Raw genomic sequence first — 19,992 nt, 5'->3', positions numbered from 1 at the left:
TTAGATTACTCATGTATAGATTTTAACTATAAGTCTTTTGCTAGAAGTGTTAAGCTAAATTTTGTTACAGATTTTATATGTTTTTTTAAAAACATACCCAATGAACTTTTAAGTCACGAGATAGTTCATAACATAGTTTTAAGTGTTTATTTATTTATTGTTTTTTGAGACAGGGTTTCTCTGTGTTGCTGTGGCTATACTAGAACTTACTCTGTAGACCAGGTTGGCCTTGAACTCAGAGATTTGCCTGCCTCTGCCTCCCACGTGCTAACTAGCTCTACTGAAGGGAGTTCCTATAAGGTTCAAGAGGGAGCTGAAAGACAGAGAGAAGCCCAAGAGGTCATAGAGAAGCTGCAGGTGGTTTAGCTGGGAACTGAGAGGGAACAGAGTATCCTGAGGGAGATGGAGAAAGAGAGAGAACAGGCAGCTCCTTGGGAGAGGCAAGAGAAAGCTCTAGAAAGAAACTGGGAACAAAAGGCTGAGGGAAATAAGTGTTCAATCACAGGCGTCCCCAAGCAGAAAGAGACTTGTCAGAGAGAATCTCTGAAATCACGGAGGAGGTTATCCCTTTCCACTTGATGGGGATCCATTAGGGTGATAGGAACTTAGTGTTAAATCGGTGTGGCTTTGGTAGTGATAGAAGACGAAGCAGGTCGCTCTGGGTTGATACTTACCCAGAAGAGGAGGGGAGGAGAGAGCAGGTGAAGGTGGAGAGGCTTTGGAGAAAAGAGAGGGTTCCAAGAGAGGGAGCCAAGTGTCTTTAGTAGAGGAAATGTGCCACATGGGGCCCCAGAGGCCTTAGTAGGCTCCAGAAGCTAGAGAGACAGTGATGGAGTAGACAAGGAAAGGCGAATGGTTGGAACAGGTGGAGGGAAGCAGCAGCTGAAGAATCAGACTCTAGAATCTGGAATCAAATTTTATGAGTGGCAGAAGCCAGCACAACAAATGCCTCTCCGACCTTAGGAGAGGCAAATCTGCAGCTTGGTTTGGAGGGGCAGGGAACTCATTTATGCCATTGCCCGGTTTTGGAGCCCGTTGAGTGGAAACAAACAAACAACAACAATAACAACAAGGCATAACAGCCCTTAGGTATGTTTGAACTACAGGGAGAGAACAGCTTGAGGCATCTGGGAGGGTTCAGATTGAATCCAGACTTGAGTGGAGAGAGGGGAGTGGGAGAGCAAGAGAGAAAGAGAAGAGGGAACAAATAGAGGAGCCAAGAACCAAGAGACCAAAAGAGTGCTTGGGAACCAAGGGAGTTTATATAGGAAAGAGAAGCTGGTGTGTGTGTGTGTGTGTGTGTGTGTGTGTGTGTGTGTGTGTGTGTGTGAAGAAGTGAAGGCCAGCCCCTGGTAGGCAGAGGTTTAGGATAGGGATTGGGGTGAGAAAGGCTGGAAGGAGCCACAGTTACAGAGTTACACTGGGAGAACTGACCAACAACCACTTGGATATGTTAATAAGTACCTCGGTCATTGTCTCAGGTTTCTTTGAGAACTAACACTGACAACTATCAAATACAAAATTACACATTTTAAAAAGATCCTATTTATAAAATGGGTGTGGTGGCGCATGCATTTAATCTCACCATCTGAGAAGCAGAAGGACATGGTTGTCTGTGAGTTCCAGGCCAGTCAGAGTTATATAGAGAGGGGAAAAAAAAACATTTATCTATCTGTCTGTCTGTGTGTGCGCGTGGTGGTCAGAAGACAATTTATGGAACAATTCTTTCCCTGCACCCAGTGGGTTCAGGAATCCAACTCGTGTCATCACTCTTGGCGGCCGGTGCCTTTATCCGGTGAGCCATCCCGCCGGCTCAGTCAGGACTTTTTGAACTGTGAAATGGGAACGCCGCCAGTCTCCCAGCTTTGCCAGCTTTGCCAGTGCCCAAGCGAATTTCTAGTCTGGCCACGCCCGACGCGTTCCTGCCCCGCCCTGGACTGCCTGGTGGGCCTCTCAAACGCTGGGACCAACTGCGCAGCCGTTCGAGGTCCCGCCTCTCGGTGCTGAGTCCTCCCAGTAGCTGCGCACGCCGCTGAGACTTGGGGGAATTGTAGTTCTACTGAGCTGATGCCACCCTCTTCCGGGTTTAGCCGGCAGTGCAGCCATTTGTGTGTGTGTGTGTGTGAGTGAATGTGTGTATGTGTGTGTATGTGTGTGGTGTGTGGGCGCCGGCTGTGGCCCGGCTTCCTGGCTGGGCTCAGTCTGCACGGAGCGACCAGTTTGATGCTGACTCGAGGTGGATACCAAACTTGCACCACTTGAGTCATGTCGGATGTGCTTCAGGATCGGGGCAGGACGCTGTGAGCCCAAATTTGCTCTGACGCTGAGTCGTGCCCTGCTCGGGCCGGGCCCACAGCCCGGCCCACACTGCGGGATAGCCAACACCCAGGTTGGTAGGAGCAAGGAGGATGCTGATAGTGCTCGGTGTGCGCATGCGCAAGGTCTGGGCGGGAAGCTGGACGCTGCTAAGTCAGAGAATGGGGGTTCCGGCGTCTGAGTTCGGACTTCTGTGGGTGGCGGAGGTCTGTGGAGACCGAGCTGCCGTGACTGTGCAGTGCGCGCATGCGCGGATGGTGGGGCGAGTGGTGGAACTTGTTTGGGACCGAATATGTCCAGAAGCATGGAAGACAGTGCACAGACATAGTTATGGGGAAGTTACTTAGACGAGGTGTTCTCGTCCCGGAAAGACAACATGGCGGGGCTTCTGAGGTAAGGAGAATTCAGGTCTACGTGGCACAGTAGGGGTTACCTTACTGGTTTTGGAGGAAGGAGGGAGCTTCGAAGCCACATAGTTGTCCCTGATTGTAGTCAGGCTGCCTGCCTCTTGATTCCTGCCTGTCTCGGGGAGCGAGCGGAGTGTCTCGTGTTTCCTGGAGGGAGTGTGTGACCTTGATGTGGGGAGGATGGGCCTATTTAGTCTTCTGAGTTCGTTCTAAGCTGTGACTCCTATCGCTCCTAATAACTGAGTCTGCTCTCCGTCGGTCTGAATGCAGGATCAGCTTCGACAGTAGGGAGGGACGCTGGTGCAGAGGTGGGTGTGACCTGAGCAATTTCCCCTCCGTCTTCTAAAGTACGGAGAAGCCTCCTGCTGCGGTGCCTACTTCGTGGAGAGCCTTCGAGTGCCCACATTCTTTTTCCTAGAGACCGGGGCTGCGCCACTGTTCCTGTACTCTTGAGCTAGTGTTCGTATCGGAAGCACCAACCAACATTCTGGGAACGTGGTGCTAGGACCTCTTGCAGAGACTGGTCTTGCAGATCTGGGGGTGTCCTGCTTGTTGGAGATAATATGGAGCTTTTGTTCGTAGATCAGGCATGATGACAACCAACCAAAGAAACGGTGACACCCCGGTTTAGCCTGGTGAGCCTGGGGGGTTGTTGTTGTTCCTTACAGAGGTATGGGTGAGGGCTTGCTTACAGGAGCATGGATGACTCAGCCACTGAAAAGCCCATGGGGGATGATGACTCAGGAGCGCTGCATCTCTGCCTCTTCCCCAGCCATTGCTATGGCCTCTAGAACCTTGAGGAATGGTGCGTGTGTGCGTGTGCGTGTGCGTGTGCGTGTGCGTGTGTGTGTGTGTGTGTGTGTGTGAAACTCAGAGTTTCCGCTTCTGGAATTTTTAAGTTTAGTTTACTTCCTGAGTCTTAGCTTCCCACTTCTGTCCAGGAGGGAGCATTTCGATTTGGAGAAAGTGGGTACAGGAGAGCAGGCTGGAGTTCCCTGTTCTTGCCTAAGACAGGCAATATTGCTTGAGTAAATCAATCCTTTAGACAGCCAAGTACTGGACTGAGAGGGTCCCAGGGCCTAGCAGAGGGTTCTGGGAAGAATGTGCCCTTGTTAGGTGCCAGAGTTAGAGGATATTGACCTGAATCCTGGCTCCCTTGTAGAATAATGCAGGCTTCTAAAGTGCTCAGGTTGGGTAGAGACTCCAGCTTGGAGGAGGGATCTGCATCCCTAAGGACTTTCTCACATCAGCTGCCTTCTCATAGATGGCTGTCTGGGGGAAGGTGGATGCTACGCAGAGTTGGTATTGCTGGGACCTTTGCTTTGGACTCTATTCTGCCTTCAAGCAACAGAATGCTTAGGTTTGGAGGAGGGTAGGGTAGAGGATGGGGAAGGACCAGGTCCCGTGGGAGCAACTGTAGCACAGGCTTGAGAACTCCAGGGAGTCAAGCTGGGGTGTGAGGAGTGGCTCTAGAGCTGTGTGCTCAGATTTCGGTAATACTGTATTTTAACTGCAGTTCCACAGGCATGCGGAGCTGGTGCCTGCAGGGCCGTTGTGGCAGCTGTGACTCGAGGCATAAGGGGATTCAGGTTCCTATAAGAACCCGAACCGGGGTGGAACTCGGGTGGTTAGGGGCTTGCCTAGCGTGGACAAAGCCCTGGTTCCATCTCTAGCAGTTCATAAACCAGGTCTGGTGGCACATATCTGTAAACTCAGCACTCGGGAGGATGGTGAGTTTGAGGCTAGTCTAAACTACATGAGACCCTGCCTCAAAAAACCAAGGAATCAAAACTGAAACAAAGCAAAAAAAAAAAAAACCCGAGAGTGGCAAAGAGCCCAGGGCCTGAATACAAATCCTGGGTGGGATCTGCTGGGGTAAAAGGTGTGTGTCACTGTGCCCTGTAGACATGGATTTTATAGACACAGTGCTGGGGTCTTTGTAGAGTTCGCTGTGATCACAACGAGTTGATGCCCAAGTCTGGGGAAAGGCAGGGTCTTCCTGGGACTCAGGTGCCCAGGAACGTGTTAGAGCGGGAATTTGGGAGGTTGAGAGAAGTGGGTGGGGCTCCACACTAGTGCTAGGGTAGTGAGAAAGACAAGAGTGGTGGCTGGGCCTTAGGCATAGACTGTAGCATGCTTTGAATCCTGGGCTCCATCCTCAGTGCTGCATAAACCAGCATGGGGGTGCGGTGCGGTTGAGTGCCTAGTTGTGATTGGCCAGGTGCTGCCCTGGTTTCAGAATCCATGACATCCAATTGGCACAAAGACGCCAAGCTTCAGGGATACGGGTGCTGGTGCTGTTTCTGCCAGAGCTCCCCCACCCCCATCCTGCATAGGCTATTGAAGCTTTAGGCCCAGAGCCCTCCAAATCAATGGAGGAATCAGGTTCAGTCTAGAAATGAGGGTCTGAGGGTTTGGCTAAGAATCTGAGCCAGATTCAGGTTAGATGGTGGAGGGAGGGACTGGGGTCCTGCCTGGTTAGCAAGGCGGAGACTCTGGAAGGTTGCTGAAAGATCTGACCTGGCCGATGAAAGGGCTGTGGTGGTAAGTTCCTGGGAAGGCCGGGCTGCGTCCCGAGCTTCGTCCATGTGGTCAGTGGCAATGGTTCCTGGTCCTGGAGAGGCTGGGACTCTGCCCCGAGCATCATCCATTTGCTCAGTGGCTATGGTTCCCGACCCTGGAAAGGCTGGGATTGTGTCCCGAGCTTCGTCAGTGTCCTCAGTGGCTATGGTTCCTGACCCTGGAAAGACTGGGATTGTGTCCTGAGCTTCGTCCGTGTCCTCAGTGACTGTGGTTCCTGGCCCTAGGAAGAGCTAGGGGCTTGTGGTTGCACACTCAGGGCAGTCAAGTACATAATATAAAGGAGTCCTTTGTGTGCTGGGTGTTCGTGGGGCTCCCAGGGACCAGCGAAGGTCCTCACTGGAGCTGTACATTTTGGTAGTGGGCAGAAGGCCATGTCTGAGCATGAGGTAGGCTTACAGGGTGGAGGGACTGAAGGAACAAATTGGAGCTATGAGGATTTAGCCTGGAGGAGGAACTGAGGAATTCTTGGTTATTGCCAAGTTGGGGCTTTAACTTCTAGAAGGGGCAGGCTGGGTTGGAGGTTGGCGGTGCAGGCTGTGCTCAAGAACATTTGTTTGTGCAGCTCGGCACCTGGCTACACCTGGAGGAGACCATGGACCAGCAAGATGAAGAGTCCCTGGAGTCTCCGCAGGCCTGTGTGGAGGTGAGTGCAGCCACCCTTCCCTGGTAGCCTCAGCTCAGTCCTGCCTGGCCCGGCAGCCTGAGCCTTGCAATCAATTCTCTTTGCAGTATTTTAAGGAATTTGGTCCCTCATAGGTGACACTTTTAAAAGATTAGCCAGCGTGCATATGTGCACATGTACACTGTGCCTACAGATGCATGTGCAGAGGCCAGAAGAAGACACATGCATTATTATGCAAAACCTTTATTAAATCCTTTAGGTACCTCATTCTGCAGTGCCTTGAAGTAGTGTCTAAGACAGTACCATGTGCACATCTTCACGCGTGCCTACAGATGCATGTGCAGAGGCCAGAAGGCACTGGTGTTCTCTGTTACTCTTTACCTGTTCTTTTGAGAGAGGGCCTTTCTCTGAACCTAGGGATGGTGAGAGTTTCTTCCAGATTGCAGTGTTCCTCTGAGAGGGAGGGTTCAGTAAATAAAATGTCACAAGCCGGGAGGGCTCCTTCCCTGGCCAGAATGGAAACAAACCCCACCTGTCGCAGAGTCGATTTTGAGAGGCAGGCTGAAGAGAGCCTTTGGGCCTGCCGAGCTGCCTGCCAGCTGTGCAGAGAGTTCTGGGATGTAGCTGCTTTGCCGGTAACCCCAGAACAAACTCACTGCTTCGCCAAGGTGGACTTTGGTACATTTGTTACTTTGGTATGCAAGGGTTCCCTTTCTGGCATGAATATGTGTATGCTTCATCTCCCCAGGAAAAGTCTGTCATACGTCAAAAGCTAGCGTTTCTCCAGATAGGCTGGAAGCCAGTAAGTCCTAGTGATTCTCTGCTTTCTGCCTCTCGGAGCTGGGTGACAGGTGTGCAGGGGACACCTGGCTTGTTATGTGAATTCTGGCACCTGAACTTTTAACTGTTGAGCTCTGTTAACATGTGTCTTAGGGTTTCTATTGCTGTGTAGAGACACGGTAACTCTTACATAGAAACACATTTAATTGAGGTGGCAGCTTACAGTTCAGAGGTTCAGTCCATTGATGCCATGGTAAGGAATGTGGCAGTGTGTAGGTAGACATGGTGGCTGGCTGCATCTTGATCAGAAGGCAACAGGAAGTGGACTGTCTCATTGGGCGTGGCTTGAGCATATATGAGACCTCAAAGCCTGCTTCCTCAGTGACACACTTCCTCCAGCAAGGCAACACCTCCTAATAGTGCCATTCTTTTGGTCCTATGGGGGCCAGTTACATTTAAACTAGCACAACATGTTACCAGGATAAGCAGAACTTTTGAACCACACTATATTCTGGCTAATCACTAATGTCTCTGTAGGCTTCAACCAGTCAGCTCAGGAGAAACTCGTCTCTAATTCCCAAGCCACGTATTTATTGTTCAAACAGTTTAGCGACAACTTTAAGTGCCTTCTAGATATTAGGACAAGAAAAAATTTCATACGTGTACAGGTATAAAAGTCTTAAGTATGAAAGGTTCTTAGTGGTGCGTTCATCACCAGGGTCATAGCTGAAGGGCTTCCTCTATCCTGTGGACTAGCTCCGCTTCCCTCCCCTCTTCCAGCCTGTGTCACCTCCAAATTCTTTGCCTTCTTTTGAGTCTGTTTCCTACAAATACGCTGAAATCCAATATGCTATTATTTTTATTATGTTTTTATTGAGAACTTTATCCACACACACTACCATTTCGATCATACTCACCTCCCGGTGCTCCTCTTACGTCTCCTAGATTCACCGTCGCATCCCCGTCCTTCCCACCTCTGTGTCCTGTTTGTTTTTTAAATAATCCACCGAGCCCAGTTTGTGCTGACCATATACTTTGATTGTGGCGCTATCCACGGGACTATGGTGAACCTACCATAAACGACATCGTTAAAGAAAACTAACTTTCCCTTCAATAGAAGATGCTATATCAGCAGTTTCTCAGGTAGGAGAAGTGGCTCAGGAGCCAGTCCCCGCCCTCCGTGACTTGATGTGCAGGTCTCGTGCACGCAACAACAACTGCTGTGGTACATGCGTGCAGCGATTCTGTCTTGTTCAGAGGACAGTGTTTTGTTCTGGCCCTCACTGACCTGTGGCTCCTACAGCGTTTCCACCTCCTCAGCAGTTGTTCCTGAGACGGTGCAGTGCTGAGCGTGGCACAGACTTACTGTCTGCACATGGTTCAGTTCTGAGCTCCTGTGTCAGCCCTTGCACTGTGCAAAACAAAGAAACCCGAACATCAATGTGGAGGTCCGAGAGCTGCACGGAGCTGTGGTATAGACATTCGGATTTGGAGGGCAGTTTGTTGGGATACCCATTCAGCAATTGGAGTAATAGGTTCACCTCTGGGGTGTGTGGTCTCCACAGCCACAGCCTGTGAGCCATGTTTACAGTGCTAGGCATGCATTTCCTCCTTGAGAGTGGGCCTTAACTCTGGCAGAAAAGCAGTTGGCTAGCTCTATTATATCCATGCCATTCCTGTACCTGTAGGCATAAAACCCAGGTCTGCATATGTACGAGTATTTTGTGTTAATTATTCCCTCCCTGCTTCTCTTTCCTCCCCTCCCATTCGTCTCTAAACTTCCCTTCATTTATTCTCCTCTAAGGAAGTGGGGTACAGCACACAGGTGATATTAAGGACAAAGGAGAGGAAGCTTCCTTTTGAAAAATTGATTTCATTTTTGAGATTATAATATCATTACATCATTTTTCTCCACCCTCAAACCCAACCATATACCTCTCTTTAATCTCTTGCAAATTTATGGCCTCTTTTCCATTAATTGTTGTTACATGTTTTTATTATATGTGTGTGTGTGTGTGTATATATATATATAGAAACAATATTTTTCTACATATAACTTGCTCAATTTGTGTAATGTTACTTGCCAGTTAAATTTGCCCAGTTTATATGCCCTAGCACCTTCAAGTTCCCTACTGCTAGGGCAGAATCACGAGCAAATGGCTAGGAGGTGCCCAAAAAACTGTCTAGAATCTCAGCCAGTGCTCTGACTGCTGAGCCATCTCTCTAGCCCCAACTGTGTGTAGTGGATTGAAATAAAATGGCCCCCAAAGGGAGTGACACTATTAGGAGGTGTGGCCTTGTTGGAGGAAGTGTGTCACTGTGGAGGTAGGCCTGGGGTTTCAGTCTCATTTATATTCAAGCCATGCCCTGTTCAAGACAGACCACTTCCTGTTGTCTGTGGATCAGATGTAAGAACTTTCAGCCCCTTCTCTTGCACTGTGTCTGCCTGTATGCTGCCCTGCTTCCCACCATGACGATAATGGACTAAACCTCTGAATTGTAAGTGAGCCACCACAAGTAAATGCTTTCCTTTGGTCTTGGTGTCTCTTCACAGCAATAGAAACCCGAACTGTGTTAGTGTTTATTCCTATCAATAGTTCCTTTATTGTCTGTCTTTTTAAAAGGATCATTGTGTACATATTGAGTTTGGGTCATGTGTGCGTGTGTGCCTCTGCATCAGATGTCCTTTGTCATTCTCATTCTCATTTCTTTGAAACAGGCACGTTCCCTCAACCCATGGCTTGCATTTTGTTGGCTAGGTTTGGAGACAGAGGTTCTAGCAATTCTCCTGGCTCTGTCCAGCTCTGAGCAGGATGTAGACATTTATGGTACAGCCTGGGTTTTGACGTGGGTGCTGGGATCCAAACTCTAGTCTTCTTCATCACAGGCCCATCTTCCAGCCCTCTGTTGTTGGTGCTCTTAGACAGAAGCAGGGTCTCATAAACCATGCTGGTCTGTAACCAGCTGTGTTGCAGAGTATGCCCTTGAACTTCTTGATCCTTTTGCCTCCTAAGTGCTGGGTGACAGTCACGTACCACCATCCCTGGCTTAATTTTGAAGTTAATTTGTTAGTTACTTTGTCTTGCCGGGGGAGTTAGCCTCCAGCAACACAGGTCTCAAAGGGAAATCCATGGAGTCGACATACTGTGACTGTTTTATCTGAGGGGTAAGGGAAAAGACACTTACACACTCTCTTGATGGTTTCCTTCTTTGTTCTTCTTCTGTATTCTCTTTCTATATTCTGACTGCTTATTTTTCTACAGCTTATGTACCCCAACAATATCTCTCAGGCAGTATAGAAATTACAATGTGGTTACATCAGTTTTTCAGGCGAAGGATTATAAATATAGGTGCAAACATTTTATCTCCCTTACATGATTTAAAAAAAGTCATCCCAAGAACCCACATATATTTACATCTAAGTAACTTGTTATAGATTAACAGTGTGAGCAAGAAGGGTATTTTTCTCAGCCATTTCTTTTACTGGCAGGCTGCATATCGTGGTTACTAAGAATCACTTCGTTACTTATACTGAAAGGTAATCTTAAAGGAACCACAAACCTAATATATATGAAAACAATTAGTTAGCGCTACTCTGAATATTCAGGGTTCATGTCCATTTATTGGTTATTTCTTATATCAGGAGATTGAGTGCAGAAATGGGCACAAGGAATTAGTCATCATCTTTGCTCACCCACCAATCCTAGCAAGGAAAGTACATCAGCTAATAACAGTTGGGCTGCTTTGTGTTTCTGACCTAACCTAATGAATCTGTAGCTCAGCTATGTGAACTTTATATTGTTTTCTAGGGTTTTTCACCTCAGAGGCTATTATCGAAACATTTAATTTAACCCGAAGTTACTTTCAGACTTTGAGCTGTATTGCACACAGAAACATGTGAATGCATCTTTCAACATTAAAAGAATTCGAGCCAGCCTGACGCCTGGGACTCATTGGTTTTCCTTAGTCATTAACCTGACCTGCAATTTATGGAGATCCTTAGGTGAAACTCATGAGCCTGAGCTGTGTGACTTTTCCTTGCCTATATTTTTAATCATCATAACTCTATTTAAATTAACATTATTATTATCTGTTAGACAGTACAACTTCAGAGGAGGTCATCTTCATAATAATTCACAGGTAAAAATGCCCAAGAGAATGGGATGTTTCCAGGAGATAAACACTACATTACAGGCAGTGGGAATCTCCCCACACCCATGTACTCCTTACCAGATAGCAGAGAAAGATGGCAGTGACAAACACGTAAAGGCACAGCAGAAGCAAAAGACATTCTGGAGTCTGTTGTCTCGGGACCATGCCGATCCGAGATTCACCCATCAGGGATTCGCCTCCTGGTGGACTGACACCCCAAACTACAGTTGCCACCTTCTGCTCCTTTGACATGGCTCTGAATTGCTTCTGGTTTGGGTCATGCTAGGGTCTGCATTGCTTGCTTACTGTTGAGTGACTCAGGAGTTTCGGCAGGGGACAGGACACGACAGAGCTCATGTGGAGGGAGCAGAGATTGGCAGTTGGATGTGGGTCAGATCCTATTGACCCACCATGGGGGTTCCAGGCTCAGCTTTATTCTCTGATGGGTCCCCTTTGTCTCATCTGCTTGGTTTCTCAGAACTTTGTTCTACCCCAAGAGATGATCATCGAAGTGGAGGGAGAAGATGCTGGGTCACTGGACGTCATGCCCCAGGTGAGTTGGGCAAGGCCATTCCTTTACCTGGAGAAAGTGTGTGTGGCAGTGAGTGGTAGCGGCAAGGTCACGGGAGCTGGGGCAAGGTCAGAGCGGGAGAGAATGGAAACAAGGTTGGGCGGGCTGGTGAGAACCAGGTGAGGCCTTTGGTGTGCATTCACGAGGGCCCATGTGCCACCCACCTTTCTAGAAAACGGCATTGAATGCTTGTAATCCCAGCACTGGTGAGGTGGAGGTGGAAGGACCCCTGGGGCTCACCGGCCAGCGTCTAGCCATACTAGACCCCCATCTCAAAAAAATAAGATAGAGAACAATCGAGAAAGAGTTGACCCAGGGTTCACACATACGTGCACCCTCCTCACACAAGAGTGAACAGCTTTTCCAAGAAACTTGGGTAAGTGAAGGGTTCAAAGTGCACAGCTACACAAATTCTACAGGTTGAGGGGCTGAGATGCGAAAGGATTAGATTTGAGGCTGGGCATGGAGCTCAGTGGTGGTGTTTGTTGGCATGCATGAGGCCCAGAGTTCAGTCCCCAGTGCCGCAGGGCGGGAAGAAGACTGGGCTCTGCTCACTGGTGGCTCTGAGAAGGATTTAGTGGGGAAGAAGAAATGGAGCGCCAGGAAGCAGGAGCTGAACTGCAGAGTACAAAGCATTCTCTTCTCAGAGAGGCCTGCCTCAACTGGTCTGATCTCTGCATAAACTGACTCCTGCACGGAGGAGGATCCAGGGCTCTCTCGGGCAGAACACTACAACCATTCCTGCCTGTGAGTGGTCAGATAAGAGGGAGGCTGGGACTGTAGTGTAAGGATGCTCGACAAGAGTGGAGAAAGCAAGGGGCTGGGAAGATGGTTCAGTGCGTAAGGGCACTTGTATGCAAGCCTGGACACCCAAGTTCAAATCTCCAGCGCCACTGTAAAGTTTGTAGGGCAGAGATAGGTGGGTCCCAAAAACTTCCTAGCCAGCCAACCAACCCAAAACAGTGAGCTTCAGGGTCAACGAATGACCCTGTTGAGGAATGAAGCGAGCATGATCAAGGCAGATATTAAATGCGTCAGTTCTAATCCACTAATCTATTTCAACAAATTGACCAGTGGTATCAATGCAGAAATCAGACCACAAAATGCCCTGGGGGGAAAAAGCTGCAGAAGCAGCTGCAACTTTAAAGCTTAAACAGTCACTCTCCCTGTCATCCTTGCTGCTGCCCCGGGGGCAGCTGCTGTGTTACACAAATTCTGACACTAGTGTCTCTACTACTGGGTGTGTGCTGTGCTCATGGAAGCCAGGGGAGGATGTAAAGTGTCTCCTTCAGTCACCCTCTGCCAACAGGATGTCTCAGTCGAACCCAGAGCTCACGTGTTGCTGTCTGTGTACTAGGGTTACATGTGGCCGACACACCTGCCACACTTCTACATGGGTCTAGGGATCTGAGCCCTGAGCCACACGCTGGTGCAGTGAGCATTTTATTCACTGAGCGTCTCCAGCCACCACAGCTACTGTTTAAGAGATGAATTGCTGGGGCTGGAGAGATGGCTCAGTGGTTAAGAGTTCTGACTGCTCTTCCAGAGGTCCTGAGTTCAATTCCCAGCAACTATATGGTGGCTCACAACCATCTGTAATGGGGTCTGGTGCCCTCTTCTGTCGTGTGGGCATACATGCAGGCAGGATGTTGCATACATAATAAATAAATAAATAAATAAATAAATAAATAAAATCCTGAAAAAAAAAAAGAGATGAATTGCTTCTCTGGTCACCACCTTGTGGATTTATTTGATCTTCTCATCATACTTATTTGTTCATTTTTTGACATTTTTATGAGGTGGTATGTGTGTGTGAACACCACAGTGATTATGTGGAGGTCTGAGGATAATTTGTGAGAGTCAGCTTCACCTTCTACCATGTGGAATTTATAGGACAAAGTCAGGCTGTCAAGCTTAGCAGCAAGCGTCCTTCTTTTAGACAAGGTCTTTATGATCTCCAGCCATCCAGGTCCTCAGACTCCCCATTGATGGGCTTAAAGACATTCATCATCATATCCAGCCGGCACCAAGGCTCTTTACCTGCTAAACCAACCTGCCAGCCTTTACTTGATATTTGCACGTGTTTTAGACAACAGGGTGTGTAGATATTAGAAGGAAGCCTGGATTAGAGACTTAAAGACCCTTCAAGGAGAGAGTTCAACCCAACTGGCAGTTAGCAGCTTGCATTTCTGAAGCCTGTTTTGTGCTAATCATTCAAAACCTTTGAGACTCTGGTGAAATTGACGAGCCAAGAAACATGCACAGAGACAGCATGTGCATGCAGTTTCTTGTGATCCCGGTCTCATGTCCTATTTGTGGACCTGGTCCCCAAAACTGTCTGGTCAGTTTACAGAGCTGTTGGTGGAGACATTTGATTGTGTGGTATTCTGTTTTTGTCACTAGGAGGTGTCAGCAGCAGCACTTTCTTTTTGGGTCAAAATTGCTACCCCGTAGACTTGTTAGAGCTTCTTACCTGTTTAAAGTCTTCAATCCACGAGTCGTTCTTTATGTCTTTATCTATTATCACTGGTGCTGCCAGGGAGTGAATATAGGATGTGTTAGGAATATTTCCTAATGCTAGCTCTCTGCCCACTCAAAGTCCCAATCAAGCCAAATCAAAACAAGCCAAACTAAGAAATATCCAGGTTTAATGGGATTCTGCGCTCTCGGGTGGCCCCAAGGGGTAACCGGGAGGTCTTGAACGTGATCGCCAGGAGGAAAGGAAAGGGACAACGTGTTCCTCTTTTGGGAGTTCATTTAAATACTCGGTGGAAGTGGTTCTGACATCAGGGGTCGACCTGGCAGGCTGGGATTTGGAGTCCAGACCAATATAGCTCTCCGGCCTGGGGGCTGGGGGCTACGCTCTTAACTTAACAGGATGCTTATGTGCAAGGTGAATGTTTTGCTATGGAACCACACCCCCAGCTCTTCTTTCCTCTCTTCCACCTTAAAGTTTCTTCTGTATTTTGCACTAGTGAATTCCAAAACCAAACAACAGTATTTTTTGTTTTGTTTTGCTTTTATGTCAATGGCCAGAGACCTTTTGGGTTCATGGGTTATACAGTCTCCTTGTTAGTTAGTCTCTGCTGCTATGTATAAATAAATCAGTCACCTATAAAAGCTACAGGGAGTGGCTACATTATAATAAACTCACAGTGATAAAATCAGGCAATGGGCTAGACTTGCCTGACAGCTGATTTTGCTAAGATGAAACACAAACCTCAGTGATCCGCAGTAGTACAGCTTAGCAGAGCACAGGGTTACGAGGCAAAGAGACTTGGGTTTGTGTGCCTGTATCTGTGTGTGTGTGTGCAAGCACAAAACCTCTAGCCACAGCATGTCTGTGGTGGTTAGAGGACAGTTCCTGGGAGTCTTCTCTCCTCCCCTGTGGGCCCCAAGGTTGTGAGACTTGATGGCGAGTGCCTTTCCCCTCTGACCCATGTCACCAGACCCAGCAATCTACCCGCCAGGATATTTGCCAGGCCGCGGCCAAGTGACCTAGCCTGGAGTATGCAGCATGACAGAAACAAAGCTCTGCCCTAGGGTGGAAGGCTAGAGCGAGCCTGAGACTGTTCCTCTGAGCTCAGCACACCTATGTGGCACACGCAGGCTCCCGCTTCTCTGTCACATACAGACACATGATGGTACCAAATGATAAAAACCTAGGTACTGGAGACACGGTTATGATTATGAGCACTGACTCTCTTCCAGAAAACTCAGGTTCAATTCTCAGCACCCACACGGCAGCTCACAAGCTTCAGTAACACCAATCCCAGGGCATCTGATGCCCTTTCCCTGCCTCTGCAGACTTTGTACACATATGTTGTGCATAAATGCTGTCTGATGCCCCCTCTCTGCCTCTGCAGGCACTGTACATGCATGATGCACATGAATACTAGCAGACACAACATCCAGTGGCATAAAATCATAAACTAAATAAAATAAATAACTTTAAACTAAAAAAAATATATTTATGTATGTGAGAGTTTTGTCTGCATGCATGTGTACTACATGTTTGCCTCTTAGCTATGGAGGTCAAAAGAGGATGTTGGATCCTCTGGAACTAGAGTTACAGGTGTTTGTGAGCCACCATCTGGGTACTGGGAATTGAACCCAGGTCCTCTGCAGCAGCAAAAAGTGCTCTTGACCATTGACCTCTCCAGCAGCCCTAAATTAACTTCCTTACATGTTGGGAAAATGGCTTAGTAGTGGAGTACTTGCCTATCATGTGTGAGGGTCTGGGTTCAGTCCCTACACTGAGATGGATGGATGGATGGTTGGGTGGGTGGGTGGATGAATGGAGAGAATTTGTATGCATCTTGTTCGATGTTCCTCTCTGAGGTCTTCTGACCTCGGTTGGGATGCTTTGGATGCGGATATTCTAAGGATAATTGTCCTATGGTTAAATCATCTGTCCATTAACACTGGAAAACAAACAAACTAAACCATACCCAGCTAAGCAGGAGTGTGTGTGCTGTTCCAGGAAAGCACAGACTTCAGGATTGTGACTGTGGACCTCACTGAGGAGGAACAGAGCACCTGGCCCAATCCCCAGAGAACCCCAGAGAGAAGTGTGATCCTTGAGGGCCACAGGGACCTGTGGGGTGAGTATATAACTGGCTCCAAAAAGGGCTGTCGACTGATGCTTTCCCTTCCCATTAAGAAGGCGCGGGGCTCAGCACTGTATCAGGTGTATGGAGAACTGGGATAAAAGTGACCAATACAGGTGTCTTGTTTTATTCTCTTCCAGACTTGCCAGCTGTGCGTGGGATAGAAGAAACCACCTCAAAGCAGACTGTCTTTGATGAGGAAACATCCCATGGAGTGAAGATAGAGGGGTTGGCAAGAGAAGATCCTTGGCTCTCTTCCTGTGAAGAAGTGTGTGCATCCAAGGTGCAGCTGGAAAAGAAACAAGAAAAGCAAGAGGAAGCAGCCTTTACCCAAGGGAGAGCTGGCACTCCTGGAACGGTCTTCAGGAGTGATGAATTTGGCAGGATTTCGTTCCCCTTGATGCCAGTCAGAAACCATTTCCATAAACAGGCAGCACATGTTAAAAAGTTACATGGCGGCACTGTTGCAAACAGTCTTCAGAAGGTTTGTGATGGTGCAGATCTCTCCAAAGAGGAAAATTGTGCAAACGTCTCTCCGAGCTTTCATCTCACTCAGTTTACAAGAACCCCAACAGGAGATAAAGCCTATGAACTGAATGGTCGTGTTCCAGCTTTTGGCGGTGGCACACCCCTAAATCTACAGGAAAAGGTTCGTGTAGAAGGTATAACCTTTGGCTTTAAAGGGCGCGGACAAGTTTTGAGCCATAACGTATCCTTAAATGAACAACAGAGGATTCTTGAGGGCCAGGAGAAATGTAGTAAAACCGCCCCTAGTCCGTCTCTTCCTCAGAACATGAGAAACTGCTCTGACGAGAAACGTTTTGAATGTAAGTATTGTGGCAAGTCCTTCAGCTGGAGTTCACATCTCATTGCCCACCAAAGAACTCATACGGGGGAGAAGCCGTACAAATGCAACCTGTGTGGGAAGTTCTTCACCCGGAGCTCACACGTTGTTTCCCATCAGAGAATCCATACTGGAGAGAAACCATACAGATGCAATCTGTGTGGGAAATCTTTTACCCAGAGGTATGTTCTTGTGGTGCATCAAAGAACTCATACTGGCGAGCGGCCTTATGAGTGCAACCAGTGTGGGAAGTCTTTCAGGCAAAGCTACAAACTTATTGCACATCAAAGAACTCATACCGGAGAGAAGCCCTACGAATGCACTCAGTGTGGGAAATCATTCATCCAGAGTTATAAACTCATCGCACATCAGAAGATCCATTCTGGAGAAAAGCCCTATGAATGCAGCCACTGTGGGAAGTCCTTCAGCCAAAGCTATAAGCTTGTCGCACATCAGAGGACCCACACGGGAGAAAAGCCTTTTGAGTGCAATTACTGTGGGAAGTCGTTCAGCTGGAGCTCTCAGCTGGTGTCCCATCAGAGAACACACACGGGAGAGAAACCTTATGAGTGTAGTGAGTGTGGGAAATCTTTCAACCGCAGCTCACATCTTGTCATGCATCAGAGGACTCACACTGGAGAAAAGCCGTATCAGTGTAAGCAGTGTGGGAAGTCCTTCAGCCAGAGCTATGTTCTGGTCGTTCATCAGCGGACACACACCGGAGAGAAGCCTTACGAGTGCAGCCAGTGTGGGAAGACCTTCAGGCAGAGCTCCTGCTTTACTCAGCACCAGCGAACCCACACCGGAGAGAAGCCTTACGAGTGTAACCAGTGCGGGAAGACCTTCAGCCTGAGCGCTCGGCTTATTGTCCACCAGCGAACTCACACCGGGGAGAAACCGTACAAGTGCAGCCAGTGTGGCAAAGCGTTTATTAGCAGTTCTAAGCGCAGTAGGCACCAGGCCACTCACAGCGATGAGTCTTGTAAGTCCTGACTAGGTGGGAGCCCGCGTTTGAGTCCACTCCTCTCCGTCCAGCCCTCTCTGTTGTACCCGGGGGAAGAAGGCACACAGGCCCTTTCGGTACCCCTGTGTTGCTGGTAGCGAGGAGTAAGGCCTTTCGTCTGACAGGCGAGGGTAAGAGGCCCCTGGAGAAGAGAAGCTGTGACACCAGCCGAGGTGCTTTCTAGCACAGCTCTGTGCGGCAGCATCCTTAAACTGGTCTCAGAAGGAGGAGGCTACCTACTGCCTGGCAGAAGTGGCTTCCCACAGCACTTGAGAAGGCAGAATCTAGACCCAGAGGAGGTGAATTTAGATCAAGTATCGTAAGCTTAGTTCATATGTCCTCTTGTTTGAGAGTCCTGGGCTGGGCCCTGAGACACAGCTTCTCTCTTGTAAAGCTGACACTCTGTAAGTTTAGCTCAGAAGGTGTTCTAAAACTCCCTGACTTCAGAAGGTAGCCACTGTGAGGAAGCAGTCCCATCTTCCTGTATCTTGCCCTTCGTGCTACTGGCTCACTGAGCCATGTCCTCCCGCCTCGTCTCTCCACCCAGAATCCCCATGCCTGTTTACTGCAGGCAGATGTGCTTTTCAGACTCGTTTATGCAGGCTTGACCAGTCAGGCTCCAGTCATAGCCCAGCTGTAAATCTGACTCTGTACCCTCTGGTCATGTGGCAGGAGCTGCTTTTCTATCTCAAGAAGCTTTGCTCTTCTGCCACCCTACCTAGTCATTCCTTTCGATCTAGAGACAGCATAGGAGCCACTGACTCGGAGTTACAAGTGGCCATTGAGTTTTCAGGGCCCTAGTCCTCTGAGCTAAGCTCATCTGAGCCAAGAAATGGGCTCCCTTGCTCTCAAAGCTCCCCACAGCATTGCCATGTATGCTGACCATAAGCTGTGTAGTTTAGGAAATTTACAAGCAGAGTCAGGCTTGGACCAGCATGGAAGTAGAAAACCAAAACTCATCTCTAGTGAGACTGAGTCAAGACGATTGTGAGTTCAAGAGCAGCCTGCACTATGTAGCAAGACTATCTCAAAGAAGAAAAAACAAACTTGCCCTGTGTGTGCTCCTGCAAACAATAAATTTTGCTACTTTTTCCATAAAGTAAGCGATCAGTTCTTGAATTAAAGATAAACTAAATCTAAAATTGATGGCTGTTCCCAAAAAGACTGAAATGCTGACTTGTGGGTGTTCTGTGGCGACTCATAGGTTGTGGTTTTTATAACTTAATATTGGAAAACAATATTTGACTGTCAACCTGCATAATTTTCCCGATTGTTAGTTTGTAATCTGCTTTGTACACTTCTGTTACAGTGAATATTTTCTATTACTAAGGTAAAATTACTGATATGAAATGAAATACTTGACAAGAGTATAGAGAATCTCTGGAACTGCCTTCAGAAGTATTTGTGTATAGGTTGAAGTTGAGAAGGGATCATGGGTCTATTTATTTGATACTGTTGCTTACGTTGTCATCTTTTGAGATGCATGTTGTACTATAACAAATGGTACAAAGAATAAAAAATGGTCAGAAGCAAAAAAAAAAAAAAACAAACAACAAAAAAAACCCCAGATTTCTCTTGTTTGAGCATTTAAAGAATGGCTAACCATATGCCCCCGGGGCTTAGGGTTTCCCTTGAGCTCCACCTGAGCCAGTCGCTCCCTAGGGTTCAGACTCTGGGATGCTCCAGATGAAAGTCTTGCCCTGGTGAGGAGAATTTCCACTAGCAAGCATCCTGTTTGAGGACTGAGGGCCTGGGTAATGCAGGTGGGCTTGTCCACTTGTGTTTCCATGGAATGTTAAGGAACATTCCCAGTGATGTTGCTGGCCCCTCCCATGGTATTGTGCCCCTGGGTATCCTGTAATAGTTTTCAGAGTGAGGGAATGGGGACTGGGGAGATGGCTCAGTGAGGAGGAGCACTTGCTATTCTTGCTGGATTCAGTTCTCAGCAGCCACATTGTGCCTCACAACCATCCATAACCGCAGTTTTAGGGGCCCAGCACCCTTTTCTGACCTCCCGGGGCACCAGGTACACACACGGTGAACAGACTTCCATGCGAGCAAAACAGACACATAAAAAATAAGTCCAGGAATGGATTTTTCAGGG

The 19,992-nt window shown here is 48.1% G+C and overlaps 1 protein-coding gene across 3 annotated transcripts; it reads left to right on the top strand.

The window, feature by feature from the left end:
* Positions 1-2,072: 2,072 nt before the first annotated feature.
* Znf180 (zinc finger protein 180) lies at positions 2,073-19,614 on the top strand. 3 transcript variants are annotated; one of them, XM_050126348.1, is made up of 6 exons: positions 2,333-2,389; positions 5,869-5,949; positions 7,654-7,851; positions 11,339-11,413; positions 15,915-16,035; positions 16,182-19,614. In XM_050126348.1, the coding sequence occupies exons 4-6, from the start codon at positions 11,360-11,362 to the stop codon at positions 17,876-17,878; spliced, it is 1,872 nt and encodes a 623-aa protein (XP_049982305.1). In that variant the 5' UTR covers positions 2,333-2,389; positions 5,869-5,949; positions 7,654-7,851; positions 11,339-11,359; the 3' UTR covers positions 17,879-19,614. The 3 variants fall into 3 exon arrangements, with proteins under 3 accessions (XP_049982304.1, XP_049982305.1, XP_049982303.1); XM_050126347.1 differs by lacking the exon at positions 7,654-7,851 and having other exon boundaries at positions 2,073-2,389; XM_050126346.1 differs by lacking the exons at positions 2,333-2,389; positions 7,654-7,851 and adding an exon at positions 2,457-2,709.
* Positions 19,615-19,992: the final 378 nt, after the last annotated feature.

This window comes from Alexandromys fortis, unplaced genomic scaffold (genome assembly GCF_014885135.2).
Source record: "Alexandromys fortis isolate MF-2015 unplaced genomic scaffold, M_Fortis_MF-2015_v1.1 scaffold_240, whole genome shotgun sequence".
NCBI lineage: Eukaryota > Metazoa > Chordata > Mammalia > Rodentia > Cricetidae > Alexandromys > Alexandromys fortis.
This window is presented reverse-complemented; position numbering and strand designations above follow the sequence as displayed.